Raw genomic sequence first — 27,843 nt, 5'->3', positions numbered from 1 at the left:
CGCCCCACCGGAATTAACCTCTTACACCGTACTGAATTTTCGACTCTTCGCCGATTCTGTGGAGACCCTGTGACCCTCATACATGCATTGGGCGGCTGACATAAATATACCCTACACCCACCCAATATTTCCCCCGTCATAACAGCCTTGGGAGAGCTTTGGCCAGCTCCGGCCTCGAAGATTAGTTCGGCTTTATCGAAAAGGTGGTCGGCGCAGCCAGAGTTCAATGTGTCCTGGATTAAGGCAGCCACTCTGAAGAGTTTTACCATTTTTTATAATTTTTATTTATTCCTTGGCGAAACCATGGGACGGCTGAGACAAAGGAAGACATTGCTTGACGGAGGCCTCACTTACCCGATTCACAGTGTCAGCATAAAAAGTGATTTTGCTGTACCTAAATAAACTTGATTCACTATCTCTTTCTCTCTCTGAAAAATAGGATTGCTCATCCCATCGCGAAATTACGCCAAAGAGTAATAATATGGCTAACACCATTTGACTGCCAATCTTGAATAATCTTTTGGCCGGGATTGTTTTGCAGGAAGGAGGGAGCGGCAAAACGAACTCACCGGATATACTTGCTAAATGTAGAAAGCGAGAGAAAAAAATCGGGGATATACATACGGGTGGCAATCTATGAAACGCCAAACAGCGTCGAGTGCGTCCAGAAATACGAGATGCAAGCAGGAACGTTCGATGTCTCAATACTTGGGGCGAACAAGTGTTCAGTCGAACCACCAGTTCTAGACGCAGGCCGTGAACAATGTGGAGCGTTACAGCTAAGGAAACTCACGTGATAGGCATGTACCATTAGCCTGGTAACCGCAATTTTGCCGTTTTGAAAGGTTGAGGTGAAAATCTTTAGTCACAATGAATCGTGTTGCACTGTGCTGGTAGTTGTCGTCGGCAACAATTACAGCCCCCGGAGCGTACTTAACGAACTGCGCGGCAAAGAAGCGTTTACTTCGAGTTATCGATGTCGCCAGACTGATGGAACACGTGGCCGTACCAATGATGACGTCCCAACACATGGCTGGCACGACATGCGCATCATTCCCACCATCAGTGGGAATGAGCTCGTTCGCTCAGTTTTTTGACAGCGACAACTAAAACAGGCGGACTGAGAAGCGCGTGGAAATCTTTTCAAAGCAGTGCAACAGCTCCAGCGAAACCCCAGGGCCAGCACCATCTCATATTGTGTGGAGATATCATGGTCAGAGCAAAACCAAAGCCTCAGTATGACCTCTAAAAATTTGAAGAGGACGGAGAAAAAAAAGTGAAGTATCTCCACTAAATATGCTCGCAGTCAACTGCGAGCATTCATTCGCCAAAGGGGCTCTGGCGCCTCTTCTGGAATACTTTTAGTATGGAACTTTTGTTGATACTAAAAGTAGTCAAGGGAGGCACGCGTAACCCGTGAAAAGGCCTATAAACACACGCAGGACTGCGTTTTCAACAATTTGGGATACGTAATGTGTAATTCGCTAGTTTTTTCTTCTCTTATACTAATGTGTTCTTAATTGCGGCCTAAAAACGGTAGCATCCGTGGCAACAGCGCAGCGCTAAGATCACCCTCATGACATCCGATCAATAAAGTGGGCCCCTGTGGCGCAATAGCAATGACGTCGGCAACGTAACGCGAGGGGCCAGCCAACTTCGAGCATGCCCAGCGGAAGCGATGATCGTTTTGTGGCCGCTGTTTGAATGCGTGACGTCGAGTGACGTGAGTGGCTAAATAATGTGACCCCGAAGAGCTACGACGACAAGCGGGGTCCCTGAAGGGTCACGCCCCTAAAATATTCCTGCAAACCTAATACCTCCTGCTAATGTAGTGAATTCAAATACATCAGTGTTAAATTTTGGAACGGGCATGCGGGTCTTGTGTGCGGCGAAATGCTGTTGATGTAGTTGGTTCAGAGTCCATCGCCGCAAACCCACTGATGAAGTTTGCTCAACAAATGACGGGTGGAAGGCAGTATGGTTATTCTGTGCACGGGAATTCAGGTGCTCGATTTGCACTCGTGTGCAAGTCACAATACAATCCTCCCTTTGATAAGTTTCCCTAATTTTTCGGTTACTCTAATTGATAGATTGGGCAGTCATCCTTGTTCAATCTGCATGTACGCTAACAACAGGAACATGCCCTTTGACTCAATCAATAGATTCTTTTGCAATTGCAATGCTAAGATTTTTCTGCATCGCTGAGTACTTTTCGGAACCACTTTTGCATTCCAAAGGATACTGGTTAGAATTCATCTCAGTGCAAGCAACGTTTACCCAACTAAATTTGGTTTAGAGGATTTTTTTATTAATGTGGCACCATTTTGAGCTCTCATCAAATCGTTTCCATCGTTTACCCAGCCGAGCCTTTTATGTTTTATTCAGACGCCCTCGGTGGGACATTAACACCGGCATTTCGATCCGCATAGTGATCTGTTGCTCTGTTGCTTTTCAATAAAGGTCCCTAGAAGCATATGAATTGGACAGACGCGTTTATAACCCACTCAAGTTTATGAAGAAAAAGTTACCATGGACCTGCCGGGACTAATCATCATCATCAACAGCACCCCTGTTCCACTGCAGGGCGAAGGTCTCTTCCTTCGACCGGCAACCGCTGCTTCCCCGCACCGCTCGAGTTTATTCTATTCCTCCGAAATTCGTTCTATCGTGCCGACATCGACTAACTGGTGGCCCCTTTGTCTAACCCCGTGTCTCGCTATCCACTCTGCCACCCTGGTAGTCTACCCGTTGTCATTTTGCCTAACAATGCCTGCCCAAGGTAATATCGTTTTTTTTTATTTGAGCTGCGATATCTTCCACTCTAGTTGGTTCTCTTAGCCAAGAAGCTTGCTTCGTTTCGCTCAGCGTTACTCGTATCATTATTATTTGCGTACCCCGCTGAGCCGAACTAAGTTTGCTTTCAAGTTGTTTAGTAGGGCGCAAGTTTCCATTCCGTATGTCATCACTGGAAAAACAAAATAGTTCTATATTCTCTTTTGTTTGTGTATTCTCCTACGTGGACTAGTGGACGGGATTATCAGCAACATCTAGCTTCCTGTGTGCCCCGTGCGTGGACTGTGTCTGTAGACTTCGTGTGGCTACCAATTCTGAGAAAATAAAGTGGTGTTTGATCATCACGTTCGGGTTCAACTGACCACTGTATGTGCTGCATACGAACCATGGGGTAGGCTTATAACGGCATGCGACTATTCACTTGCGTCCGTGCAATGTACGGATCACCCCCTGAACAGTATGCTGTTCCACCAGATCCCCCATTTCCAACGCTCACTGTCAGATGTTCATACTCCACATGCATTTTGTCAGCAAGTTTACAACGTGACACACTTCAGTCGCGCTCAAAATTTAAACGGGAGTAGCCGTCACCACTACCAAGACGTTGCGGCAGGCCGCATTTGTACTCGCGTGCTGCTCACTGACACAATGCTAGCAAATGCACAGCTCTTCGAGACGTGTCGGTACGGATCGGAAGCATAAAAAATGCCGCATTCTCGAGCACTTCCGCATTCTCTGGCGTTCCAAATGCCACAGTCTCTGGCATTCCAAAATCATCCCCCTAAACCACAAAAAGTATCACGCCTAGCCTCGTGGGTAAGGCCAGCTTGAAACAATGAGCAGCGGCAGTAGGAAAACTCCTTTTTTTTTACGCCGACGAGGCAGTTGGTGCTGCAGTTCGGGTGGGGAGGCGAGACCTCTGCAAATGTATCTTCCTGCGTGTATAAAAGTACCGGTATCCCGCACAAAGCGTTTCTGTTTCCAAGAGGAAACTGAAACACTTTTTCAAGCGTTTTCACGAGAAAACGCTTTGTGCGGGATACCAGTCTGGGTTACCGGCATATCAGAACAAAGCCCTGGGTACTATTTAAATTTAAAGACAGTTTTGAATAGTACCCAAGTGTTTGTTCTAATATGCCACAATGTGTGCTGGTTGGGCGTTTATCAGAGTTACGGGGTTCATGGCCACCTACACATCATCTCAAAGTACTCAGCCCGGCTTACGGGGTGCCACCAGATGGCGGCCTAGCCAGATACCCAACACCGTTACAATTTGTTTTAAAGCGATGTTATTATTGGCTCAATTATGCCATTTGATGCCGCACCACAAGTCACTTGAGGAAATGCAACTTTACACAATGGTATTTCAAAACGATGATAATGGTAAGCGGAGGCACGTCAATAGCTTCAAGAAAAAAAAACGCTTTCTGCTGTCGGAATTGAGCCCGAGTTCCACGAGTTCTATAGCCGGCGCCTACACGAATTCAATTCCGACATGGTCAAATCATTTTGGCGTTTTAACCATCTTTCTCTTAATAAAGGAGCTTTTATTTTTTCAGGGCACAGTGGAATATATGGATCAGCACAAGGCGCAGGGTACAGTGCAGTTGACCATGGCCAGGGAAGCTCTTTGGGAGGTTCCGGAGCAACAGTGAGTTTCTGACCTCTCATCTGATGGCTGCGGCCGCATAGCAGTAGTCTTAGCATTACTTGCGGAGTTTACATATTTGAGTAATTGAAGCGCGTGTTCCTGATCAAGTTATTAAAACAAAGCAACTTTTCACCAGCGCTTCGGCTTTTGTCCCTGAGTGTCTGTAAACGTAAATTTTCCCAATTGACTTTGTAGTAGTTCGAAGGTATGCGTGCTTCTAATTACAGCACAAATTGCGCATGACTACAGCACAAAATCACGGATGAAAATGTTCCATAACAACGGTGTGTTTCCTCGCTATGTTTCCTCTTTTTTCTGGTTGGTTCGCAAAAATTTGTTTGTTTCTCCACTCATAATAACATCTACAAGTTATACATTTCATTGAAAAATTCGTAGAACAAAAAATTAGAGAAGCTTGAACTCACGCGCAAGGCTTCAAGGAGAGGCTGTTGTATATGAGCATCACCTGACCCAAGTCAAGTTTAATATAATTGTTTATTTTCATAGTTGAGGTGCTAGTAATATTCATCAGTACGTCGAACAGGCCATCGTCTACTCCTTTGGTGAGTGGTCGATCTAAATAAACCTTCAGCCTTGTATACTTCTACCAGCTCCTTCCACTCGGGGCAGCGGTGGTGGGATCTGAAAGTCTTCTCTGAAGGATTGGCACCCTCGTAGGCGTGTCTCCAACTACCCATATACAAATGCAGCGGCCGTGGTGATCTTTTCCAAAGCGGATGTCTCCTAAACTTTAGAATCAGTACTGAAGTCGTGTTTATATAAGCGTTAGCGGTTGAGGACAGCGCAGGAGTTTTTCTTGTTTTGCTAAAGCCGCTACGCGAGAGGTAGAGTCGGCGGTCACCGCAAGGCACACGTGCTCACGAGCGCTCGGCATTTTCTCACCCCCGTGATTTTCAAGCTTTTTTTTAAAGTCTTTGCGCGCGCCGAGGATGTTCAGCGGTGCCGGCAAGCCACTCGCTAAGGAGCGCTCCGCATTTTCTTGACATTTCTTTCTGCAACGCGTAATTTACGGATTGTGCAACAGTTCTGCTCGTAACATCTACTGTTGAAAGCAAATATGCCCAAACCACAGAACTTGATAAGGCGCATTATTGGTACCAATGTTTTTATCCAGTAATATATAGTCACGGGCAGTTGGGGCAGATACCCACTCGAAAACCAAAGCCCATTTAAGCGCTGGGCCACAAAATGGGAACAACACGAATGCTTACAACAAACCGACTTTTAATATCTTCCCAAACGCATCAACCTAGGTTTCTTTAATTCTTTGCTTGTTGAGAAAAAAGATAACCAGTTGGTAGTAACAGACGCGTCATTTAATGTTTCTCTCGCTGTTTGCGTTTCCGGTTTGGTTTTCAAACGTGAGCGCAGTGCTTCCTCCTTGTGTGCAAAACGCCTCACCCCCGAGCAGCTTCTTTATGTGTGTACGCAGGCAAAATGTAAGTATGTATGTATGTATGTATGTATGTATGTATGTATGTATGTATGTATGTATGTATGTATGTATGTACGTATGTACGTATGTACGTATGTACGTATGTATGTATGTATGTATGTATGTATGTATGTATGTATGTATGTATGTATGTATGTATGTATGTATGTATGTATGTATGTATGTAGGTAATAATGTGTGTGTATGTATGTACGTACGTACCTAGGTACGTAAGTATGCATGTATGTATATATGTAAACAATCTTCGAAGATCCTAGAGAACACAAGAAAACAATACTTCGAACAAGGTAGCCATTGTTGCCATGGTTTCAGCAAACAGACTTGCCTTCATAAGGGCAAACCCTCGCCTTGCTGGCACGCTTCATGTAGGGGTAGGTCCCCAGGTGAGAGAACTGAAGGAAGTGGAATGCAGGGGGAGGTATTGAGGGGGAGAAAAGGTTGTATAGTTTGAGCCACGAAGTCGTAAGAGGAACGTCAGGTGGGGTGGGTATTCCGGGAAATTCTTGGGTAGAAAGGATTGTCAAGCGGACACGTTTGTCAAGACAACAATACCAACTTAGGGAGAGCGGCAAAAAATAACTTTAGCATTCTCCTTAATCTAGAAGAACTTGTTTGGCGAGTTGGTGCATTTTCTCAAAAAGGGTAGACTGCGCTAAGGAAGACGCCACACAGACAGAGGTACACAAAGACAGGAGCAGACTTGCAATTAAACTCTATACAACGCAGAAACACACATAAATACAGAAGGGCCTATCGTTGCGCACGGGCGAAAAGCAAAACAAACCGCAAAACATAACACATCAACAACATCTGGTGAGAATTTTCACAAACGCTTGTCGATAAACATCATCTCACTCTTGTGCAGAACAATCGATGTATCGCTGGCAGTCATTTTCCTTTTTCCTGATATGGTAAGCCGCGCGAATCTCTCTTGCTCGGCTATTCTTGCACCTACATAATATCTTAACTTGCCTGAAGAGTGGCTTACAGAGTGGTTTACACGTGCATGCCGAGCAATGAATGGGGCGATGTCCGATTGCGTGATTCCTAATTGAAATTTCGTGTTCCCGCAATCTCATGTTCACACACCCGTCAGTCTGTCCGACGTAAACGTTGCCGCATGAAAGGGGAATCTGATAGACTACTCCAACGCAGAAATCAACTTAGGAATTGTGCTTCTTTCGGCACCATTGCCACCTATTGTTACCGCTTTCAATGAGCGAACACATCCCCGCAAGCTTGACAGGTGTCGAAAACGCCATTACCGCGCCATATCTTTGCATGACGTTCTAAAGGTTCTGGCACGTCTTCTGAACATAAGGCACAACTCTAGGTGACCTTTTCGGCACCTATCAAGCTTGCGAGGATGTGTTCGCGCATTGAAAGGGGTAGCAACAGGCGGCAAGGGTGCGGAAAGAAGCACAACAATTCCTACGTTGACTGCTGCGTTGGAGTAGTCTAAAAATTCGCCTTCAATACGGTAAAGTTTACGTCGTACAGACAGGCAGGTGTGTGAACGTGAGTTTACGTGAACACGAACTTTCAATTCAGAATCGCGCAAGCAGACGTATCCCTAATCTTTGGTCGGCGTGCACGTGAAAGCCACTCTGTAAGCCACTCTTCAAGCAAGTTAAGATGTTATGTAGGGGCAGAAATAGCCGAGCAAGAAAGATTCGCGTGGCTTACCATATCAGGAAAAAGGCAAATAACTGTGTCAGCGATACAGCGATTCTTTTGCGCAACAGTGAGAGGATGTTTAGCGACGAGCGTTTCTGAAAATACTCACCACATGTTGTAGATGCATTATGTTTTGCGCTTCTTTTGTTTTTCACGCGTGCGCAATGATAGGTCCGTCTGTATTTATGTGTGTTTCTGCGTGGAATAAACTTTACTTGCAAGTATGCGCCTGTCTTTGTGTACCTTTCTCTGTGTGACGTCTTCCTTAGCGCAGTTCATTAGGTGCCGAGCACCTTAGGACCTCACAGTGTCCATCCGCGTCCGTGCGCATAGCATTTACAATAGCAAAAATTCACACAAGCACCGGCAGCATTTGAACCTGCGTCTGGTAAACCCGACAGGGTTACTGACAGTCATCTCACTCACTGGGTTACGACCGTGAGTTAGTACCCGAGAGTCAAACGGCTTACTTCCTCGCCTGTAACGGTTGCGGAGTACATTAGTATCTCCCAATGTCCGTCCACGTCCATCCGCGCGCACACCACCATCAAGCGAAAATCTGTGCGGAAAGTATCTAAAAGAGTACAAGAACACTCCAAAACACTCGAAACTCGACACGAGCATAACCTAGCAACGAGAAAACGCGCAAAAACACCGGTGTAGTCTGGTTGTGATCAAGTTTTAATACCGCAGTGACTGCATCAAACTATGTTCCATTTACACGACTCTTCACAATGGGTGGTAACATTCAAACCATGTGCAACTACTGATGGAACATAAGGACCACGACAAGACAGGAATTCGGCCCGACGGAGCGCCAAAATCAGTGGAGGAATACGACACGCGAGAGCACCTCAGAACCATGGCATCTCAAGAACACGAGAAGACGACAGTACGACACGCGAAATTACGGCCAACTACAGAAATTTTTTTTGTCGTCATTTTCGACTGGGCTACAACAGCTTTGCCATGCCTGGCTTGCGCTTCAATGGAAGCTTCCCTGAAGTTTTTGTTCTAGTGTAAATATTCATTTCCCTTTTAATAGAAGCAACATTTTCTCCATAACAACCTTTACAAAGTCTACACCGCCCAAAAATGTTCATATGTGCTTCATTCTTTCGTATTTTACAGGGCGGAACCCTGATGCCATACCCAAACTTCAACGCTGAAGCAGACGCACAAGCTCTAAGGACTGCAATGAAAGGACATGGTTAGTTTATAAGCCAGACGTTTTGCAGTATTTTTATGTTTTCTACTGTCGAGCAGTTAAAACCCTTTGTTTGGGGAGATAACCTCACGTAGCATACATATGTGCTCGTTTCGAGAATGGGATTGTTCGTAATAAATTCCAAATATATTTCATAATGCCATTGCGCGGATACATATCTTTTTTTACGGCCGGTTCAATAACTGGGAAAAACATTTGTGCACTACTCAAGCGTAAGGGTGGTTTTCCCGTTTTGCCAGACGTGTGAACACATCAGAAATATCGGCGGTATCGTAAGTCTGCAAGCAGATGGCAGCAGGTACTGTGCTTGGGGAAAGTTTTACCATTTTTATTGTATTTTTGTAATTTTTGTTTTGTAAATCCCTATTCGACCAGGTACCTCATTTCACCATATAATCACTACAAAACGCGTGAAGTCCATTATTACCTAAGATGGCAAGCTGGGCGAGTTGGTATTGGTTCATGGTGATAGAAAATATTCAGCGAACGAGGAACGTAACGAGGAAGGTAAAAAAAGCCGCGCTGTGTCTGTTACCTTCCTCGTCCTCGTCTTCCTTCCGCTGGCTATCTTCTATCACCATGATCCTTTATTACCTTTTTTTGAATACCTTAATTACGCCTTTTCGTGCTAAAGCAGGGCGGTATACCTTTGAGACTACAGGGGCACTCGTCAGACAATGCTAGCATAAATATGCCTCACCTAATAACATTCCTACGGGACTGACTAATTGATGAACCACGGGCCCAAAAGGCGTCAAGTTTGAATAGGAAAGTGTTTGCAAATCCATTGGAATATACCTAATTGCCTAGTTTGCTTCTTTTAGACGTGCATCGCTTCTTTATTGAAATAGAAAACAAATAAGAAAAAAATTTGGGGCATCAGTTTACTAGAGGGTTTTATCGGCCTCGCAAGGAACAGTTCTGTGGATTTAGTGCAGTACTGAAGTAACAAATTTAAAAAAAGCAAACTGTGCCGTTGTGAACATTTATGTGTATTCGTAAAACTTTTCGTATTTGTGTTGACTGGTTTTTAAGCCCGTGGGTGGTGAAGTACGTCTCACACAAATGTTAGCACGAGAGTATTCTGGACATGGTTTTGTTATGCGCGAAAGCAGAGGTAGCTGTAGTGGATTCGTGCTAATTAACTGCGCAGAACAAAAACGGTAGAGTAAATGGAATAAAAATGTGCGAGCATAGAAACGTTTCTGCGTCCGGTTGTTTGGGCAGTTTAGAGGTTCTGCATCATCTGACAAGGCGAACGTTATGGGGGTTGACTTAGTGAAAATATTTTGTTATTCCGTCTCAAATGCCGGAACATGTTGCCGTCACATTCTCGGATATTACATGGCAGAGGTTTGTGGAGGGCGCAGGAGTGAATAAAATAAATCATTGCCTAGTAGGGCATCTTAGGATTGTCGAATGGATATGGTTTGGGCTTTTGAGGTGGCTTGGTATGTACATACCTTGTGGTCTAACAGGCTTACTGTGGCTTTGTGGTTTGATCTAGGCAGGGTTCTCCTAGGTCCTGCTTCATAGCGTTCCATGCGCATACTCCTACTGTTTGGGCATTTATAAACCCCGAAACGAAATTTTCCAGTTTAACGACTTAAATGTGGCCAAACATATCAAGCCAAAAAGGGATCAAATTGCACCGCGCCTTGCCGTTCGTCTCTGTTTGTTTGAATTTCAGCAATAAATTGGAGATTCAGATAATACAATACTTCATACGTTAAAATAACGCTTTACCTGCAGCAGAAAACGCTTACGTTTTAAAAAAGGCTGTAATTTATTCGGATCACCATTCCTGTCCCTGCACTCTTCATTTTCTCCAAAACAGAGTGCTTCTTGTTTCATAAAACATTCACTTATTCGGTCCTAAACCTAAGGCTTTTTGTTTGTTCTTCTCGTTCTTTGTCTTTTTTCAACAATCTTCTAGTAATGTCAAATGTGAAAACATAGATAACTTTTTTTTTGCGTTCGCAGGCGCGGACGAGGCGGTCATCAAGGATATTCTTTGCACCCGATCTGGCGACCAGAGGGTCGAGATTGTTAGAGAGTACAAGAAATTGTTTCGTCGCGTAAGTATCTTGCGGCCAGTGGCTTTTCCTACGGACTACTATCACGCAGACACTCTGTAGACAACCCTAGGATTTGTCTCTTGTCTTCCGCGTTCAGAACTTCTAAATTTTATTATTTCGAATACAAAAGGTGAAAGCTAATTGCCTACCGAAAGGAGTAGTTGTTGCTCATCTTGCTCCAAATGCTAGCACCTTCGTTACAAACACCTACAAACCCAGACTTCTTATCGTGCGAAGCACTGTGACAGGGTGGCGCAAATATGAAACACGTTGATAGTCCTTCCATCGCTACTAAGCTTGCGAATCCCTCTGCCAACCATTTATGGCAATGGGTACAAATTGTGCACTCAATAACATGCTTAGCCAAGGTGTCCGATTCATCAGGTCATTTGCATTGTCAGCGCATGGGCTTTTTGGAGCGGCTATGAGTGTGTTTTGTGAAACACCCTTGGTAACCATTTACATACGCCTCATGTTCACTTTTATTCGTCATTCAGGACAGCGGACATCAAGCAGAAGTGACGGGGGGCGGGCAGCCAGCGTCCAGTAGAGTACAAGAGATTTTTCCACGTGTGGGTTCTAATGGGAATCATAAGCTATCGCTAGCCTCACGATGGCCTTATTGGGAATGATTACTATCGAGAGTGGGAACTTGTTGAGGTAGTTCGGTAATATCTGTAGTAAAAGGAATAGGGCGCTAGAAAGGCGAAGAGAGAAGTAGACACGGCGACATATACAGGCACCAAATATGACAATAAAAAACTGGCACCGAACAAGAATGTTTAAAATTCAAATAAAGACGTTTCGGCTCCCATACGGGTGCCTTGTTCACCCGCGAACAAGGCACGTGAAACAAGGTTAACAAGGCACCCCGTTGTTAACAAGGCACCCGTATGGGAGCCGGGACGTCTTTCATTGGATTTTAAACATTCTTGGTCGGTGCCAGTTTTTTATTGTCATGTGTTTTCCTGACCAGACGGGTTTCCGTCCAACCCTAGATTTCAGGCGCCAAATATGGTGCCTCTATACGTGGCTTTTGTATATTTTTCATCTTCGACAGTTTAGCGCCATATTCTTTTCACTCTTGTGAGGATGACAGGAGCCATTACGGGTATCGGTGGATGAACCGAAGCTACTTATGAAGTGAAATAATCAGGAAAAATACGCCAGAAATAAAACTTTCAAGCGGGTTAAACCAATGTCAAACACTGAATATGTGCTGTGTACTAGGAAGTCTAGTGAGAAGCTACGCTTACGGTCCGTCGCACGGTACTTCGCGTTTGAGGAAGGGCGATATTAGGGTGGAATAGGCGAGAATTGCGCTAAAATGTGGGCGTACCGCGCCAAACGTCGTCCTAAATTATAGGGCATCTAGAATTCACCACCGAGCGAAACGTGAAGCCAGGACTTTCATCATCGAGGTTGAATGAACCTCAGAGATCGGATACTGGACGCTCGCGAGACGTGGGGAATTTTATGGAACACTTATGTAGATATCAACATTGCTTGAAACTAAAAACAATTGCGACTCTTTCTGCGATAGGTATGAAAGACTGCGGTATTTCTCCATTATATTTGCGTAATTCAGTTCGGAACAGCATCGTCAGTGCAGCATTAGGTTCAGGCATTTAGATCTTCTAGTTGCGCTCTACCCCTTCTACGCTTTCGTTTTGGCATTCCTGGGTGTTGTACCACGCTCTACCGACACAGAACCTTTCAGTACACCAAGTCATGGAGTGCGTTTCATCCCGAGACATAGGGCGAGCTACTTCAACCGTTGCTGTAACACCAAGTAGACTGACGGCTTTCCCTAGCACGTAATGCAGCCTCAACAAACGGGTACCCGTGGGGGCACCAGGGGCCGTCGCTTTTTTTGTGGTTTGTTTTTTAACGTTATATGCCGGCTCGTGGCACAGCGAATTATCCTGCCACGCGAGGAGGAACGCAGCAGGATTTATACCCTCGTGTGCACGCTCGGCTGTCGTTGTCACAGGGATAGGATCACTGTGTCGGTCTGTTACGCATTCGCTGGGTGGAGGGAGTTATTTGACGTTTACGGCTTTGCCGTAGAACCTCTTCCCGCGCAGTTTGGTGTGGTTCGTTTAAGATGCTTTGTTGCAGTTTGTGTTGCTGCATACATTACAGATATTCCCAAGAAGTTTGTTGCGTCGCAAACCGTCGACACGACGATGCGGCATGCAGTTGAATGCAGTGGCTGCTCGGAGTGGCTGCAATGCTCTGTCTTAGACCTGGCGGAAAAAGTATTGTTTATAATTGTATAGTTTATGTCTAAGATGATTCTTTAATAGGCACCTTCATCATCAAACCAAAAGTTGCATATTAAGAGAGCCTGATAAAAAAGCCGCCGGTACACCTTCAGAAGGGTGGTTTTCGCCACACTGCCCACGTGTGTCGGACAGTACCCGTTATAACGGTTACTATTATGCAGCACGGAAGATTTCATAGTTCTTATTAGAAGATAGGGATTATAAAAAAAAGAAAATATGGCCTAAATAATGCAAAATGAAATATATAGCAGGTTTAACGTAATAAAAAGAAATGGATTGCAATCTGTGAAAAAACAGTGCCCAGGTGTTTATTAAAGCGAAGCTTTCTTGGACTCACTAATATCCATGTCGTATCCAAATTCCACATCAGCACAGCTAACTTTACACAACTGGAGGGCACATGATGATGATGATCAACATCAGCAGCAGCAGCCTATGTACGCCCACTGCATGGCAAAGGCCTCTCCCATTAATCTCCAATTATCACGGTCCTGTGCTAGCTGCGACGAATTTAACCCCGATGATGATGATGATCTAACAAGGAAATAAATGCTTCCCATGGACGGAATAGATTCTCGATCACGCCCGCTTTGAATGCGACGTCTACCTGATTGTGTCATAATTGCCTTTGCGACGCTTGGCATTCGCTTCGGATTCGTTGCTTTTTCGTTAGATTTAGATTTTGGCTGAGTTGAAATAAAATTCACCTTTAGACTCTGGTAGTTTGGATTTTCAACTTTCGGAGCGTGAATTTGGAATTTGATTTCCCTCAGTTTTCCCGGAGAAAGTCTCGGTCACATTTTTGTATCTTTCTAATAAGTAAGGGGCATTGATTCTTTAGGAGTCGTCGTATGTCGCCAAAGCGAACGAAGTTAGGGCAAGAAACGTCGTTACGAGAAATCTTCAAGCTAGCTTGACCGCATGTAGGGCGAGGCCTTGTCGTAAAATAGAGCGCATCCGAACTTTCACGCCTCGCGTCGGCAGAAAATTCGTGACAGCTTTTCCCGGTGAGAGATGGAAATATAAATGTTAGCATCAACGTGCTGAGCCAGCTTTACTGCTTTAATGTTGAGTGCGTGCAAAGCGGGAACAAAACGATGAGAATATTGTGCCACGGGAGTCCAACCAAAGTTGTTCAAATACTCACGGAAAAAATACAAGTGCACACGGTTGTGGAACGTTACCACCCAGACAGAGGTTTGGGTAAGTTTACAACACGGCATTGGAGCACTAAGCTACAGGGATTATAACAGTATAACAGTTTATAACAGTTTAAGCGAAGGGTTATGCATGCGTTAAGTCTCAACGTTAAGTTTCAGACGAAGTGAGCTTAGGCGTGGTTGAAAATGTCGTTAAAGTTTGCGGAAGGATGGGCTTTTGAAGGAGCTTTTTGTTGCGTCACGCAAAGGTATCACTTTACCCCTAGCAACAGCTTCTGGCAGCCGCTACACAGCAGCGACCATTGATTTGGTAGTCGAAGCCGCGCTTCACAAACAACAGTTGGATGCAGTGTTGGTGCTAATTTGGACAAACTTATCAAACGGCGTGATTCGTCGGTAAAGCGACGGGGTTTTAATATATATATATATCGTGGTGTCATCTGGAGGTAGGGAAAATGCTTTTCGTTACTGCGACTCCTGTCGCAAGTGTCTCGGCCTGAAGCTGCATTGACAACATGCAGGCTTTATTGAACTGTGACGCTTTCCGCGAATGATAATGCCAATAGCGTATCGCATATTGGTTGTGGCACAGTAGATTCTTCTGGTAGAGTGAAGGCTGTGCGTGTGCATGAGCACATTGGCAACCGTTTTGCTTCCGTAGAAGTATGCGGCTTTTTATGGGTCTTATGGCGTTATGTGGCTTTGTTTGTGCGGCGACTGATTAAATGTAACTAGCCGCACCTTTTATGAGTATGACTGTACGTTCAGATGAACGGGAGCGTCGTGAGCACTGGTAGGAAGACAGCCGTGACTTCCAGGGCGCCTTTGATTAAACAAATTAAAACAGCCATGAAGAGAAAATACAAGTTTGGTTCATTAAAAAGAGTGACTTGTTGGAATCATACTGACACCACTTTTACCGTAAACGTCGCTCAAACAAGCTACATAATTAGGAAAAAACAAAGTGGCTGTGTAACCCACTAGCTCATTTCCGGCAACAGAATCTATGATGTCATACCAGCCAGCTCTGCGATCGGCGGAGGGCGGAAGCAGCAAACGCGAATTAGGCAGATCTTGCTTGCCGAACGAGCTATTTGCCCTTAAATTTAGGGCCCATTCTTTAAAAAGCCGTAAGCATGGTGGGGAAAACAGTGAAAGTTACGAAAGCACACGTGAACATAGAAGTATCGATGCGTACTGGTGTTGGTACTGCGCTCACTATGCTTAATTTAGCTGCACAGGACTGCGGGGCTTTGGGGTTGTCTCAGACGAAACTGCCCGATTGACGATGGCAACGGTGTCGCACGTGACCACATTTGTCGGGCGAGCGCTATGTTTCACAAAACGATTGTTTTCTCCCTGGGCAAGAACAAGCCAGGTTGAAATACAGTCAAAAACAAACCAAAGGCAGCAAACGGCTTGCCATGGTATTGTTGCGACATCTACGTTCAATAACGGTAGACAAGGCTTCCGTATCGGCTGCAGAGCGGTCGGTTCCTGTAATGTCATTGCAGACCACGAAAACGCACGATTTAGCGGTAAAAATAAAATTTCAATTCAAAATAATTATTTCTCAGTGAATAAAGCATCCGTTGCCTTCGGACAAGCGCTGGGGGCATTATAAAACACAAAATCTTTCGAACGACACAAACTTGTATTTTATCTTTATGGCTCCTTTAAAGAAATGCTCTTTTTTAGGACACCAACGGAGCTCAACGCTCGTGTGTATAGAATTGAGCAGCGGTTTTTTTTAGTAGTCACACACAATTGTTAGTTGGTCCGGCGTTTAGGAACGACGAGAGAATGATATACGGGTTCCCAGTTCCGAAAACCCCTGAGGGAGTAAGGGGGGGGGGGGGGGGCGAGAAGGCCTTGACGGCGACACCCCCTTCTGGCGTTTGGTGCAGTGGTGTCTTTCAGTGGCGGGACGAAGTGTTCAAAAAAATGATCGAGAACAGTAGAGGTGATTGAAAGATGCCAACGATTACCGGGTAGAACGTTACAAGGCATGCTACATCCTTGTACTCTTTCGAACAAACCATGTAATAAGGGGAAATTTCATTTCCACATTCACACGAGCCCTACACTTGCCGTAGAAACCGTACGACACGTAAAGAAGGTGCCGGGCTCCAGCATATCAGCGCCACCAACCAAAGGTTGCTGAATCTGTCAAACCAACGTAAACCCCGAAATGAAGGAGTCATGCGCTGTTGCAATTCAGGCTTTCGATCACTTTTCTTGAACTTCAAAGCTGTATATGTGTGAATGCTTGGGGTGCTGTTTCAAGTGAAACCGGGCTGACAAAACAAGTTGCCAAAACGCAAGCGTTAACTAGGATTAATATTTATTGCTTCCCTTGCACTTATAAACCATCACCGGCTTGCCTTAGAAAAAAAGAACGCTGCTTACATTCTGAGGAAGCAGTTTCAACAAATAGACCGGTTGATACGAACTATTTTCTCACCGAGAAAGCTGTTTTCTACGCGCAGAAGTAACCTGGATTGAGGTAGCTGTTGTAATCCTACGTGCTGCGTCCACCACGTGTGCTTTGAACTAATAATGAAGTCAGTGTTTCTTTACCCCTTTTCCGGCATTTGTTCAGGCACGTGCAAAGAGGTTTGCTTCCTGTTCTGCCTCGCGGATTGCCATTCGGCCAAACAAAAAGCAATAAACAGACACCAATACTTGCGAACACCTCTGTGATCGACTGCTGTTCTCAAAATTTGCATGAATGTCTTGCATTGGTGAAGTAGTAGAACTAAGCTGTCGGCATTGCTGATGAATGAATGTTCCTCGCTCAATAAATTCGGTAGCCTGAGCGAGTAAATAAAAAAACGCGACATTTGCAAAATTTTCCAAACCGCTGATTGGGCGCACTTATAATTAGAGCTAAAAAACAACGCAGATGAGGTAGCAGTGGGCGAAGGTCAAGAAAATAAGCACACATCTACTCGTAGGGGTTGATAATAAAACCTCCAGCAGCAGCTAGTGATTCAAAGCCGTGATGGCTGAAAAAAATCTCCGCAGTGCGCTAAACAAGGCGACGTTAATATTTGTAGTCGTCAACAGATTCTCGCTCATTTCCCCTACTCAGATAGGGTAACAAGATTTCATCATACGAAAGGACTGCCGAATAAATGGCAAATACCAGGAACAGAGTGGAGTTTTTGCCGGATCACCCGTCCTCAGCTATCTCAATCGCGGAGCACGTATTTCCGAAATTATCGATCCGTCGAATATGTACAACCAACAAAATGAGCACTGCGTATTCTTATCCTCTTCACGGACTACCATTTGGTTCCATCGGTTCCATCTTTAGAATTTACACAAATTTTCCGCGCACGAACATACAACAAAATGTAAACATGCACTTCCTTCAAGCACCGCCAACTGCATGTCTCTGTGTTCGCTTGCCGTGAAGGCATGAATCTGCTACAAATCTGAAAAACTTACTTACTAAAAGAGAACTTTAGTATTTGCACAGGTCACAAAGTAACACTTATTGAGCATACCATGAACGTTCCATCACTGCGTAAATACCCTAGCGTTGTCTGTTTCGCTACCCGTCGGGTAGTTTGGGAAGCACGATTTCTGACACGATCCTTATACGCATCCAGCTCCTCCGCTCATACCCTTGCAACATTCCTTAATTCTATCGAGCAATTGCTAAAGAAATCCTGCAGTTTGGCCTCCGTATTGGAGAGGCGGGATTGCGGCTTTGAGATCCATCTCCCTGAGTTAGAGCACCTGAAAATGCCACTTTTCTTGAACGACGGGAGATTTTGTACTCCAATGTAATCTCTTACTCGAAGTCTGAGCATTCATTTTGTGATTAGGCGTGCTTTGGTACCTTCTAGGTCGTTTGTAGTGGCGGGGCAGCATAACAATGCATTTATTTACCTTCTCAATTGCACCCAATCTACCGGGATGGTACCTATATTGAACGGAACGTAGTTGTGGTGCTGTTTGCGCCAATGGTGGTGACGGCAGTTTTTCTAGGATGACTATTGTGGTGTATACTGAATAAATGCCGGCTGTCCCAGGACCTGGTGGCCAACATAAAATCTGAGATTCGGGGTCGCTTTCAAGACCTGATGGTGACGTTGCTGTACCCCATGGGAGAGTTTCTGGCCCGCGAGCTCCACGCCGCTATGAAAGGCACCCACACCGACGTAGACTGCCTCGTCGAGATCCTCTGTACGCGGAGCAACAAGGACATCTACAGCATTAAGGAGAGTTATGCCAAAGGTGACACTCTGGAGCCTGTAACTTGTGTAATTCATGGCTAGTCGAAAGATTCTCTCGCTTGTTCCTAGAGCGAATTGGCTCCTGTTCTTACACCCCAGATGCGAACTGCTACATGCCTGATTTACCTAGTGGAGGTGTCGCTGAGTGGACTTGCGGGTGCATGCGTATGTTTGTACGAGCCTGTGCATGTTCCTCTTGAGAAAACTTTATTCCGTCTTTGTTTTCTATTTTGTTGTGACAGGACATGTTAAACCGAACATAGCCTCAGTTTATGAGCTGACTCAGGAAGCTAAAGGGGTCACTACTTTGGCTTCCTGTCTTTTGTAGAGGTCTAGGTCGCCCAGAGAACACCAAATTATCTCTAGCGCATCGCAGCCAACTAAATACATTTTGTTTAAACCATTAGCTACAACAGCAGCCAAAGGATCTAAAAAATTACGAAACGCAACTTCACTACATACGGCGCTGTTCGTTTTCGAGTTTAACCCGAATTTATATGATTTTTGCACCCCAAACATGTTTCACAAGAATCGGGTTAAACCTGGATTCTCTCCAAATGGACCTGTTAAATGCGTGATCTGCACAACTGTGAGCTGACGGTCTGCTATTTTCAACCAGCACTTGCCGGAGGCATGCCCAATAGACCCAGCGTTTGAACTTATTGAGTATTGGCACGACACTAGCACTAGCCACCCCAGGCTGGCAAATGCCACCCTGACAATGTTTTGTCTAGCGAATGGAAGCTATGAGGTCGAGGAAACCTTTATCCAAGCTGAGATATGTTCAACGATCCGACACATCTCGAATGGAGACCGTCGTGTCGCGCATGCAGATTATTATGTATGTAAACACGGATGTGTAAAAAGTCGATTGTCAGTTTTTGTGAATAAAATGTTTAATTTTTAAGAAGTTATTATTGCTATATCTGTCATGATTACTGGTTCAGTTCCAAACTACCGCCAAATTTTGGGGAGTATTTGCTAGAAACCTAATTATCCCCTATTAACAGCTTGAAACAAATTTTAATCCGTTAGAGTTAAGATGTTCAAAATACCTATACTGATAAAATAAACTGAGTGTAGTAATAGTACACCTGTAGATTTAACAAAAAAACGTATTTTTTTGTTAAAAAAGACGCTTTTTGCGCGCGATTATCCATTTCAAAAATAGAAACCGAGCATTACCCCCGTCCCATTTTTAATAAGTTTAAAACCCCAAAACCAACACCCCTTAACCACAGGTTATTATATGCACCTGCCTTGTCCGACTACTCACGTCCACGATAGCTGAGTGGCGCAAGAAAAGTACGTCGAAATGTAGATATTTCCTTTCTACCGGCGTTGACCTGGCCGCTTGCCATTGCAAGTTGGAAAACCAGCATCCTACCATATCTCTATAGCCTACAGGTTTTTGCAAGGAACCACACAAAAAGTTTCATTTATTGTTTAATAACGTAGTTTTGTTGGCGTCTTTATGTGTGCCATTATTATGTTTTCTGCAATGAACCAAGTACACCGAATGTCAGCGTTCTTCCTCTCACATGTTGGAAAGTACCCCGATGTACACCTCGTTCATACGCTATTGTTTTTCTACAAAACAGCATAACGTGAAACAGTTTCAACCAAATAATTTATCTTCATACAGAAGCTTAGCGACTGAATCGTCCCCACGTACTGAACGGCCAATCACACAGCGCAGAAAATAACTTGAAATGTGTAGCCGCAGTTTAACCAAAGGAGCTCTTCGCCAAGTCTCTAATTGTGTCCTGCTTTTTTTTTTCAGCATTCGGAAAAGACCTGGAGAGTGACGTTAAGAGCGTGACATCCACAGAGTTCACAAAACTGCTCGTTTTAATGTACAACGTGAGTATACGCAATTGGCGGCACGGAAAAACCACTTTGTACAGTTTATTTTCTGCTTTTGGATGCGAAAGCCTGTTGGTCCCCGTGAGGACATAAACCTCGTGATAGTGAGCAGCCCGTTCCATCAGATTCAACATGCGCATGGTGGAGATAGCTCCAAAAAAAGCATCCCAAAGTAGAAGTAAATCCTTCAGAACAGAAAACACAAGCGTTAGTTCCTCATGACTCCACGAACGGGGGCGCCTGTTGGCGTCTTATCACGCCGAATGAAAGCTGTAATATGCTTGATGTTTGTAGAAGCGACTGGTACCCTGTTTTACGATACGAAGTAACTTGAACTCGTTTGTTACGCCATGTGTCTATGTAGTCTTAAGGGCACCATACATGGAGCGAATATGCAACCAAAAGACGACGAACGCCCGGCGACGAACACTCGACGGGTGCCGGCGGCGGCAAACACGTCGCACGCCGCCGATCTAGAAGGGTAAGCAAAGTTCGTCGGTGGCGGAGCAGCAGCGAGCGGCAAACCTAAGGAACCAATCAGGTCTTTCGATTTCCCCTACATGGCGTATGGCGTGTGCAGGCCACTGCAGACACCCGCTTAGGAAGAGTTTGGTAGGCGTGCGCTTGCCGCGTGCCTACTCGATTGAGCTAAAAAACGCATTGTAAGGCCGTGATAGATTGACAAACATGGTGTATCAGGAATTTAAATTCACGCTTTTCTGATAGTTCAAGCCGCAAGCGCAACACGGTCCCGACCCAACTACCGTGATGTGTAGCTGAGATAGACATGTACATTTATTAGGTTAAATAATGCGATCCGGTTACATAACTTGTATTAACACGAACATGGGGCCCGTCTTGAATATCGCCGTAGGAGGAGCAGGCGATATCACTGCGAGGGCCTTTGAAATGCAGCAAAAAACTGCAAGCACCCAGCGGCATGTATTCAGAGGCTGGCTTGACATGCTGTAGTTTGCATTGATGCGCCTCATGTTCTGGGAGTCACTGGTGCCAGTCTCCGCGGGTACGTTTCTTTTTTGAAAGAAAGGCTTGCTACCTCTACCTGCCTTTCCGGACACGAAAGTGATAACGCGGCCGAGGATTGGGAGGCCGCTTTTAACTGACGGAGCAAAATGTAGATGGCTTGGCAATAGGGCGATATTACCCAGCGTTCTCCGCACGCAGGTGACTGCTCGACCGCGGGTGGGTCGGCGGGACGCCTTTGTCGTCTGCTTAAGCCACAGTTGTTTTGGGCCTGTTTTGGCGCTGCTTCGAGTGCATTGCGCGCTTTCTTCGCACGTCTTGTTTAACTGTCTCGACAGCACCTGCTGGGTAACCCAGACCCGACGGAATTAGGTGAGCGTACGGCAAAGATACGTTAAAGATCGGTTTGCAGGACAGGAGGACAAAATTTAGAGACCACATACAAGCGTCTGGGCGCTAGAGAAACGCTACCCTTTGAGCACTGCTTGCAACGAACGGGACTCTGTTTTTTTTTTTAAATTGGTGAGTACCAATTCGGCTCTGTTTAAGATGTGTTACAATATGCGAAAGAAGCAACTGGATCTGACAAAAAGCGAGTATAAAAGTTCCCTCAGCTTTCTCGCAATTCTCAAACTTTCAAAACTAACTAGTTTAAATCAGTATAACTGCAAATCACTAAGCTCACATGCCAAATTGTTTCGGTGTCTCCGCTTGTATCGCGTGGTGGTGTAGCCCCGACCTAGCACATCGGGATGGTTAAGTTCCGCTGTCTCACCCTTGGAAAGACGCTCTTCTCCGTTTTCTCTTCGGAGACGCAATGCCTGGCTACAGCGGCGGCGTGCACCGCTCTATCGTGGCCGTGCCCGACGCTGCTGTGTTCGGGACGCCACCCCTATAAATTAGAGTTAACGGCTGGGAATCTATGGTTTCACTCTTTGTAGAGCCACGTGTGTGAATTCAATGACTTCACTTGGGCAGTTGTTTTGGGTGACGTTTAAACCTTTGCTTTTAAACTATCTTCACAACGTGAATTGGAGCCAATTTTTTTACTGCGTTTAGCACATCTCAGTGCTGAATACGCCTATTTCAGAAAAATAAACGCCCCCCAGTCACGCAGAATCGTCAAACGACGTACCAAAGCGGGAAGCTCTTTGATTGGGTCGGTTTATTCAACGCCGCCGTTGATTCTGGGCATGGAGGTTTAGTTAGCCACACAGAAAGGAACCCAGCGGTGGCGCTGCTGCAGACGCCGCCTTCACTCCATGTAGTCAGCCCGACGAACATACGGCTTCCTGCCGCGGCAGATTTTCCGCCACGCGAACTTCATGGTGAAAGATCGCTCCATGTTTTCTGGCCTTTAGAGGTGTTGACATCGCAAAGAGGCGCAACAAGGCAGAAGTAACGAAGAGGTACACTGTTATTGAAACCCCTTCGCATCCCACCAAGCCACGCAAGAGGATTTAAAGGGGTCCTTAACACAAAGCACATTATTGACTTGCTGATAAGATTGCTTTGTTGAGTCAACAATGATGCTTACTTTATCTCAAACTTGACTCTATATAGTAAGGAAAACAGAGGAGGTGGCGTGGTCTCAGCAGCCACTATTCCGCCTGATTTACGTAACGCCACACGCCCATTCAACCACCATCAACACGCATGACAGTGCTGTCGTAGTGCCCTCTTTAGCTTCGTTGGATCATACTACTTGAACGCTAACGTAGACTTAACGAAATTATAACTCTCTTTAAGGGTTCATTTCCTTGCGGCCCTTCTAACGTGTGCCAAGAAATTTCAATTTTTTTTATTTCACCCATTGTGACACGTACAACCGTCGTTCGGACAGGACTGGTGAACCAGAGACTATTTAATTTACATTAACCAAAGTCGTATTCTGTATTCATGCCTCCTTCAAGTGCCTCGATAAAAAGTTTCTACTGTGATGAACTTCCAAGGAAAAGTTCCTTTGCGTGGTGCCTGTTCGAAGGACACTTTTCCTCGCCGCATAAATTTCGAACAGCCCGTAGTAAATCGGGCGAACTAAAGTTTACGCGCAGAGAGCTTCCCGTCACTGTTAATATTTCACCATATATGCTTTTTATTAATGCCAGAGCAAGAGCCCGCAGCTGCAAGTTCTTCCACTCATCTCCACTGTCTTCCCTACCTCCCTACCTCGAAGTAATTTAAATACATACTATACAATACCCATCAATAGTTCAAAAAAACACCGAAGGCTCATAAAAATATCGCTTTCAGGCTAGACCAGGTTGTGCGGGGATGGCAGAAGCAAGCAAACAGTCTACCTCTCACGTTGTTTTTCAGGCCAATCGTCAAGAGGGCGGTACTCCAGATCCTGCCAAAGCGAAGAATGATGCCCTGGTGAGTACAGCATGTCAATACAGCGGCGATGCTCTGCGTTTCACCATATTCGTTGTGCCTTTCGATGACCGCAATTAATGACCCTGCTTTGAAGCTATGGCGTATTAGGTAGAATGACAATAATCTGAAGAAGAGGACCTTCGTGCTGTTTCTGTTGAATCGGTGGCGCGATAAAAGCAACTTTCATTTCGCAGCAGACAACTATTATTTTAATATACAATATTCTGTCCATGGCAGTGATTCGACTCCCTTGACCTGCTGCGCAAGGAAAACTTCAAATTTATGCTTTTGAACAACTCGTCGCTCCATAAACATCTACGGCGGATCAAAACATTTTCCGAAGACCACCACTACGGTACGCCTTCTAGACCAGTTGGAGCATCGACCCGTAAAACAAGGAACATTTTGAGGGGCTTTGAACCTGGAGGCTTCCGGCTAAAGCAAAGAATAATACGAAAAGGCATTCGGAAAACCGCAGTCATGATAAATTTCAGACATAAAGCCACAGTTTAACGTACAGAAAGGCAGTTTTCTCATTGCACGCACTGCGCGACCTGTGCCGTATACGTCACGATATACTCTGAGTATACTCTGGGTATACTTTGAGCATACTCAGCATACTATGAGTATGCTCAGAGGTGATGAAAACAACTGGGAAGAATTGAGCCGCCGACTTGTGACGCTGAGGTTCCGTCGTTCGGTGTCACCGCTTTCCAAAACGCGAGATTTTTATGAAAGCTACTGGTATGGAGGGTCAGCAGCAGAGCGCCTTAAGGGAGGAAAACATGGTAGCTTGTAAAGGCACTTGCGCACTTACCCTGGAGCCCGGTGTAGACAAGCAACATTTTTAAATTTTAACGCTTCACGTCTGTTCCTTTGTTCTGCTCCGGAAGACAGCAGCTGAAATAACAAAACACAATACAATTCACCTTACTCACTTCGGAAGATCGGTGCCGGACAGGAAAGAATTAAAGTTAGTATAGAGGAGGAGAAACAGGACGCGTTATTTCACCACGCGCAAGCCCGCGCAGTGCACGAGCGGTACCCTGGCGCGTTCCTCGACGCACTGGCATTTGTGTCCTTCGCGCACGGCCTGCGCGATCAGCGATGTCATGGCAAAGGGACTGATTGTGGAGGCCGTATTATGTGTGCACACATCACGCCGCGTGCATTACCATGTATTGCGAGCGTTAGTGGACATTTCTTCGCATTCATACCTTATGTAGGAGATGTACTGTTTTTACGGTTTTGGTGCCAGGTTGTTGACAGCCTGCCAGTCACACAAAGTTACAGAGATAGTCACACTGTATGTCAGCGTTGATAGCTATAAATAATGAGGAAATGCCGCTGCAGAGGCACTATTGCATGGGTGAAATTTCCTAATGTCACCGCAACGTAAAATTTGTTTCAGAGTATCGCAGACATCTCTTTTCTCAGGGATGCATGTTGAAGTATTCGTAAGACCGTCACCAGAAACAGCAGAAAGTTGCGACACACCCGAGCGACACGCTTGCTTGGCGTTCCAGCCTCTACACGAGCTCATTGCGGCCGAATTTGAAATTCCAAGCAATGCGGAACAACACCCGCAGTGCACGCGTGCACGAGCAAGGAGGCAAAAGTTGGTTAACTGAGCAAATGATGGTGTAAGAAGATCCATTGGGCCAGAAAATCATGCGGAAGAACGCCGTCATGTTTCTACGGTTTTCTAACTTTTTCGCTGGCAATTACTTAATTCGGTGAATATAGTATCCCTAAACTTTTTTCTTTTCTTCAGCCGAGCAGCGATATCCGCTCTCAGTACTGAGGGAAAAAGTGCCTGCAACTATCACCGCTCCTCTTACTAATACTAACGACCCACAGGACAGCTTCCCCCTTACCTTCAACAAAAGGTTTATGTCATGAACAGTGGAAAAACCTGGTCTGTCAAACAAACACAACCAAAAAAATTTGAAAAAGAGCAAGGGTGTCCTCTCTGCATTTTTATCGCCACACCGAGCCTTTCCTGTAAGGGTTTTTTTCTTGCGTGAGTCGCTTCTGTAGTGTTGTTCCGAACTATTCACCGGCTAATTTTATTTGGGCTGCTCGGGGCAAGCATTGCGGGTGGTTGCAGCTGCCACCATATCCTTGGCAATGTCGGTAGACAGCATGCGCTGCGAAAATGTTTTTTAATCTCCATAGATGCTGAGAGAGCAGTTTGCAGGGAAGCCAGCTCTTTGACTGGTCCCCGGCAGCGAATTACCGCCGAAGCTTACTCTGAACAAATGTTTTTCCGAGCTTACGTCCCTCTCTCCACGTTCCTTTGCTAGCTCTGAGGTCGTAAACTGTGAACAGTTGCAACCTGATTTTAAGTGTTAATCGCTATATTTATTTTATTTTACTTCTTGAAGAATGTTGGTACATTAGGTAACAAATATTACTTAGCATATACTTTTATATAACCGGCTGACCAACATTATCATCGTCATCCACTCTCTGTCATAGATGTGCGTAATTCGTGACCCCATTGGTTTCGCGTCCTAAGTCATTTTGAAATCAGTGGAATGAGTTTTAAAAAATTCTCGATTTATACCTGATGGGATCACACTGTTCATTAGGAAGCTAGACGCTCAGAGCCCTATATCACTACGTGACTAGCTAAGGAAGCTTCTACGGATGCGGGTCTGTAGCTTCTGCGCCATACACTTTTCTACAACCAGCTAAATGTTGCTAGGTGGCCAAACGTTTAAAGGCTGATAGTCTTATATTGCTTTACAGCCCGGTGCAGTAGGTTTTATGGCAACCTGGGTATCATTAGAGAAACGTATATCAAGCAACTAGCAAAGGCAGCCCAATCTGCACACTTGGAGTAAAAAATTATATATAGCCAGCTTAAACAGCTTTGTCGGGGCTCTACTAAACGACTGAAGACCTATATATTTACATACTTTTAGGCGACTAATATAACCTGAATAACTGTGACTCTTTAGCTTAAAAGAGTAGGTTGTTCTACAGTCCCTAAGGAGACTTTTATGGTTTAGAGTATTTAGCGCCTGAAACATAAAAACTTCATAGCTCGCTATTTCTAACATATGCTTTTATGGGTGTCAATGGTGGTATGGGGGGCGATAGGGACCTATAGGCGGAAAAAGAGCACCATAACTTGTTTCATGGGCTCCCAAATACAATTTTTGTAGAGGTGATTCGGTGCGTCTTAAGGTACTGTTAAGAATACGTAACTGAAATTTCAGACTATTTATATTTACGAAGGGCCCCTACGTTTTATACGACATTTCAATTTTGTCCATGCACATTCGTGTCCGTGACTACTTCTAATTTTTGGGGAACACATTGCATATTTACGGAAAAAAATACAGCCATCCTTTTCAGGGACAGTGAGTGCTTGCCAGACGTATTGCACCTTTGTTTCTGTAATGCTACTCTGCGAACTGTGTTTAATTCCTGCCTAAATAGTTTAACCCAAGGTAGCCTTGATGCCTTATGCACAAGACAGTTTCAGAGTGCATTTTCCTTCATGCTGTCCAGGGTTCGACGGAAGTCCGTCTGGTCAGGTGGTAAGTTCATAAAAAATTGCGGTCACTGACCAAGTCAAAAGAATAAAATTGACGTTTCGGATCCCCTACGGAATCCTCATTCTGATCAAGGATTCCTCAGGGGATCCGAAACGTCAATTTTATTCTTTTGACTTTGTCAGTAGCCGCCATTTTGTTATGAACATTTTCTTTCAGTGAAGTTTTACGCATGCCCGCTAGTAAATTTATTTTTGAAGTCCCGCATCCAGCAGCGTCAGAGCGCTTTGTACCGATTAGCACCTCTGATACCTGTACGACATCAATTGGTGTCCTTCCCGTTCCGCAACGCAGACTCTTGAACTGGCCGGAGTGAACACGTGGAGCACCGATGGATCGTTGTTCAACCAGATCATCGCCAGTCAGAGCTACGAGCAACTGCGACTGGTATTCCAGGAATACAACAACATCACAGGACGCCCCGTAGTACAGGCAATCGAAAGCGAGATGAC

General features: G+C 45.1%; 1 protein-coding gene across 1 annotated transcript; it reads left to right on the top strand.

Annotated features, from left to right (window-relative positions):
- The first annotated feature begins 2,529 nt into the window (after window positions 1–2,529).
- On the top strand, window positions 2,530–18,641 carry LOC144166833 (annexin A13-like). The gene is made up of 3 exons (XM_077696320.1): window positions 2,530–2,590; window positions 10,810–10,904; window positions 18,396–18,641. Exons 1-3 carry the CDS (start codon window positions 2,530–2,532, stop codon window positions 18,639–18,641), a joined length of 402 nt encoding a protein of 133 aa, XP_077552446.1.
- The last annotated feature ends 9,202 nt before the right edge of the window (window positions 18,642–27,843 follow it).

Source organism: Haemaphysalis longicornis, unplaced genomic scaffold (assembly GCF_048455015.1).
Source record: "Haemaphysalis longicornis isolate Haplotype H1 unplaced genomic scaffold, Haemaphysalis longicornis Haplotype H1 scaffold_19, whole genome shotgun sequence".
NCBI classification, from domain to species: Eukaryota; Metazoa; Arthropoda; class Arachnida; order Ixodida; family Ixodidae; genus Haemaphysalis; species Haemaphysalis longicornis.
This window is presented reverse-complemented; position numbering and strand designations above follow the sequence as displayed.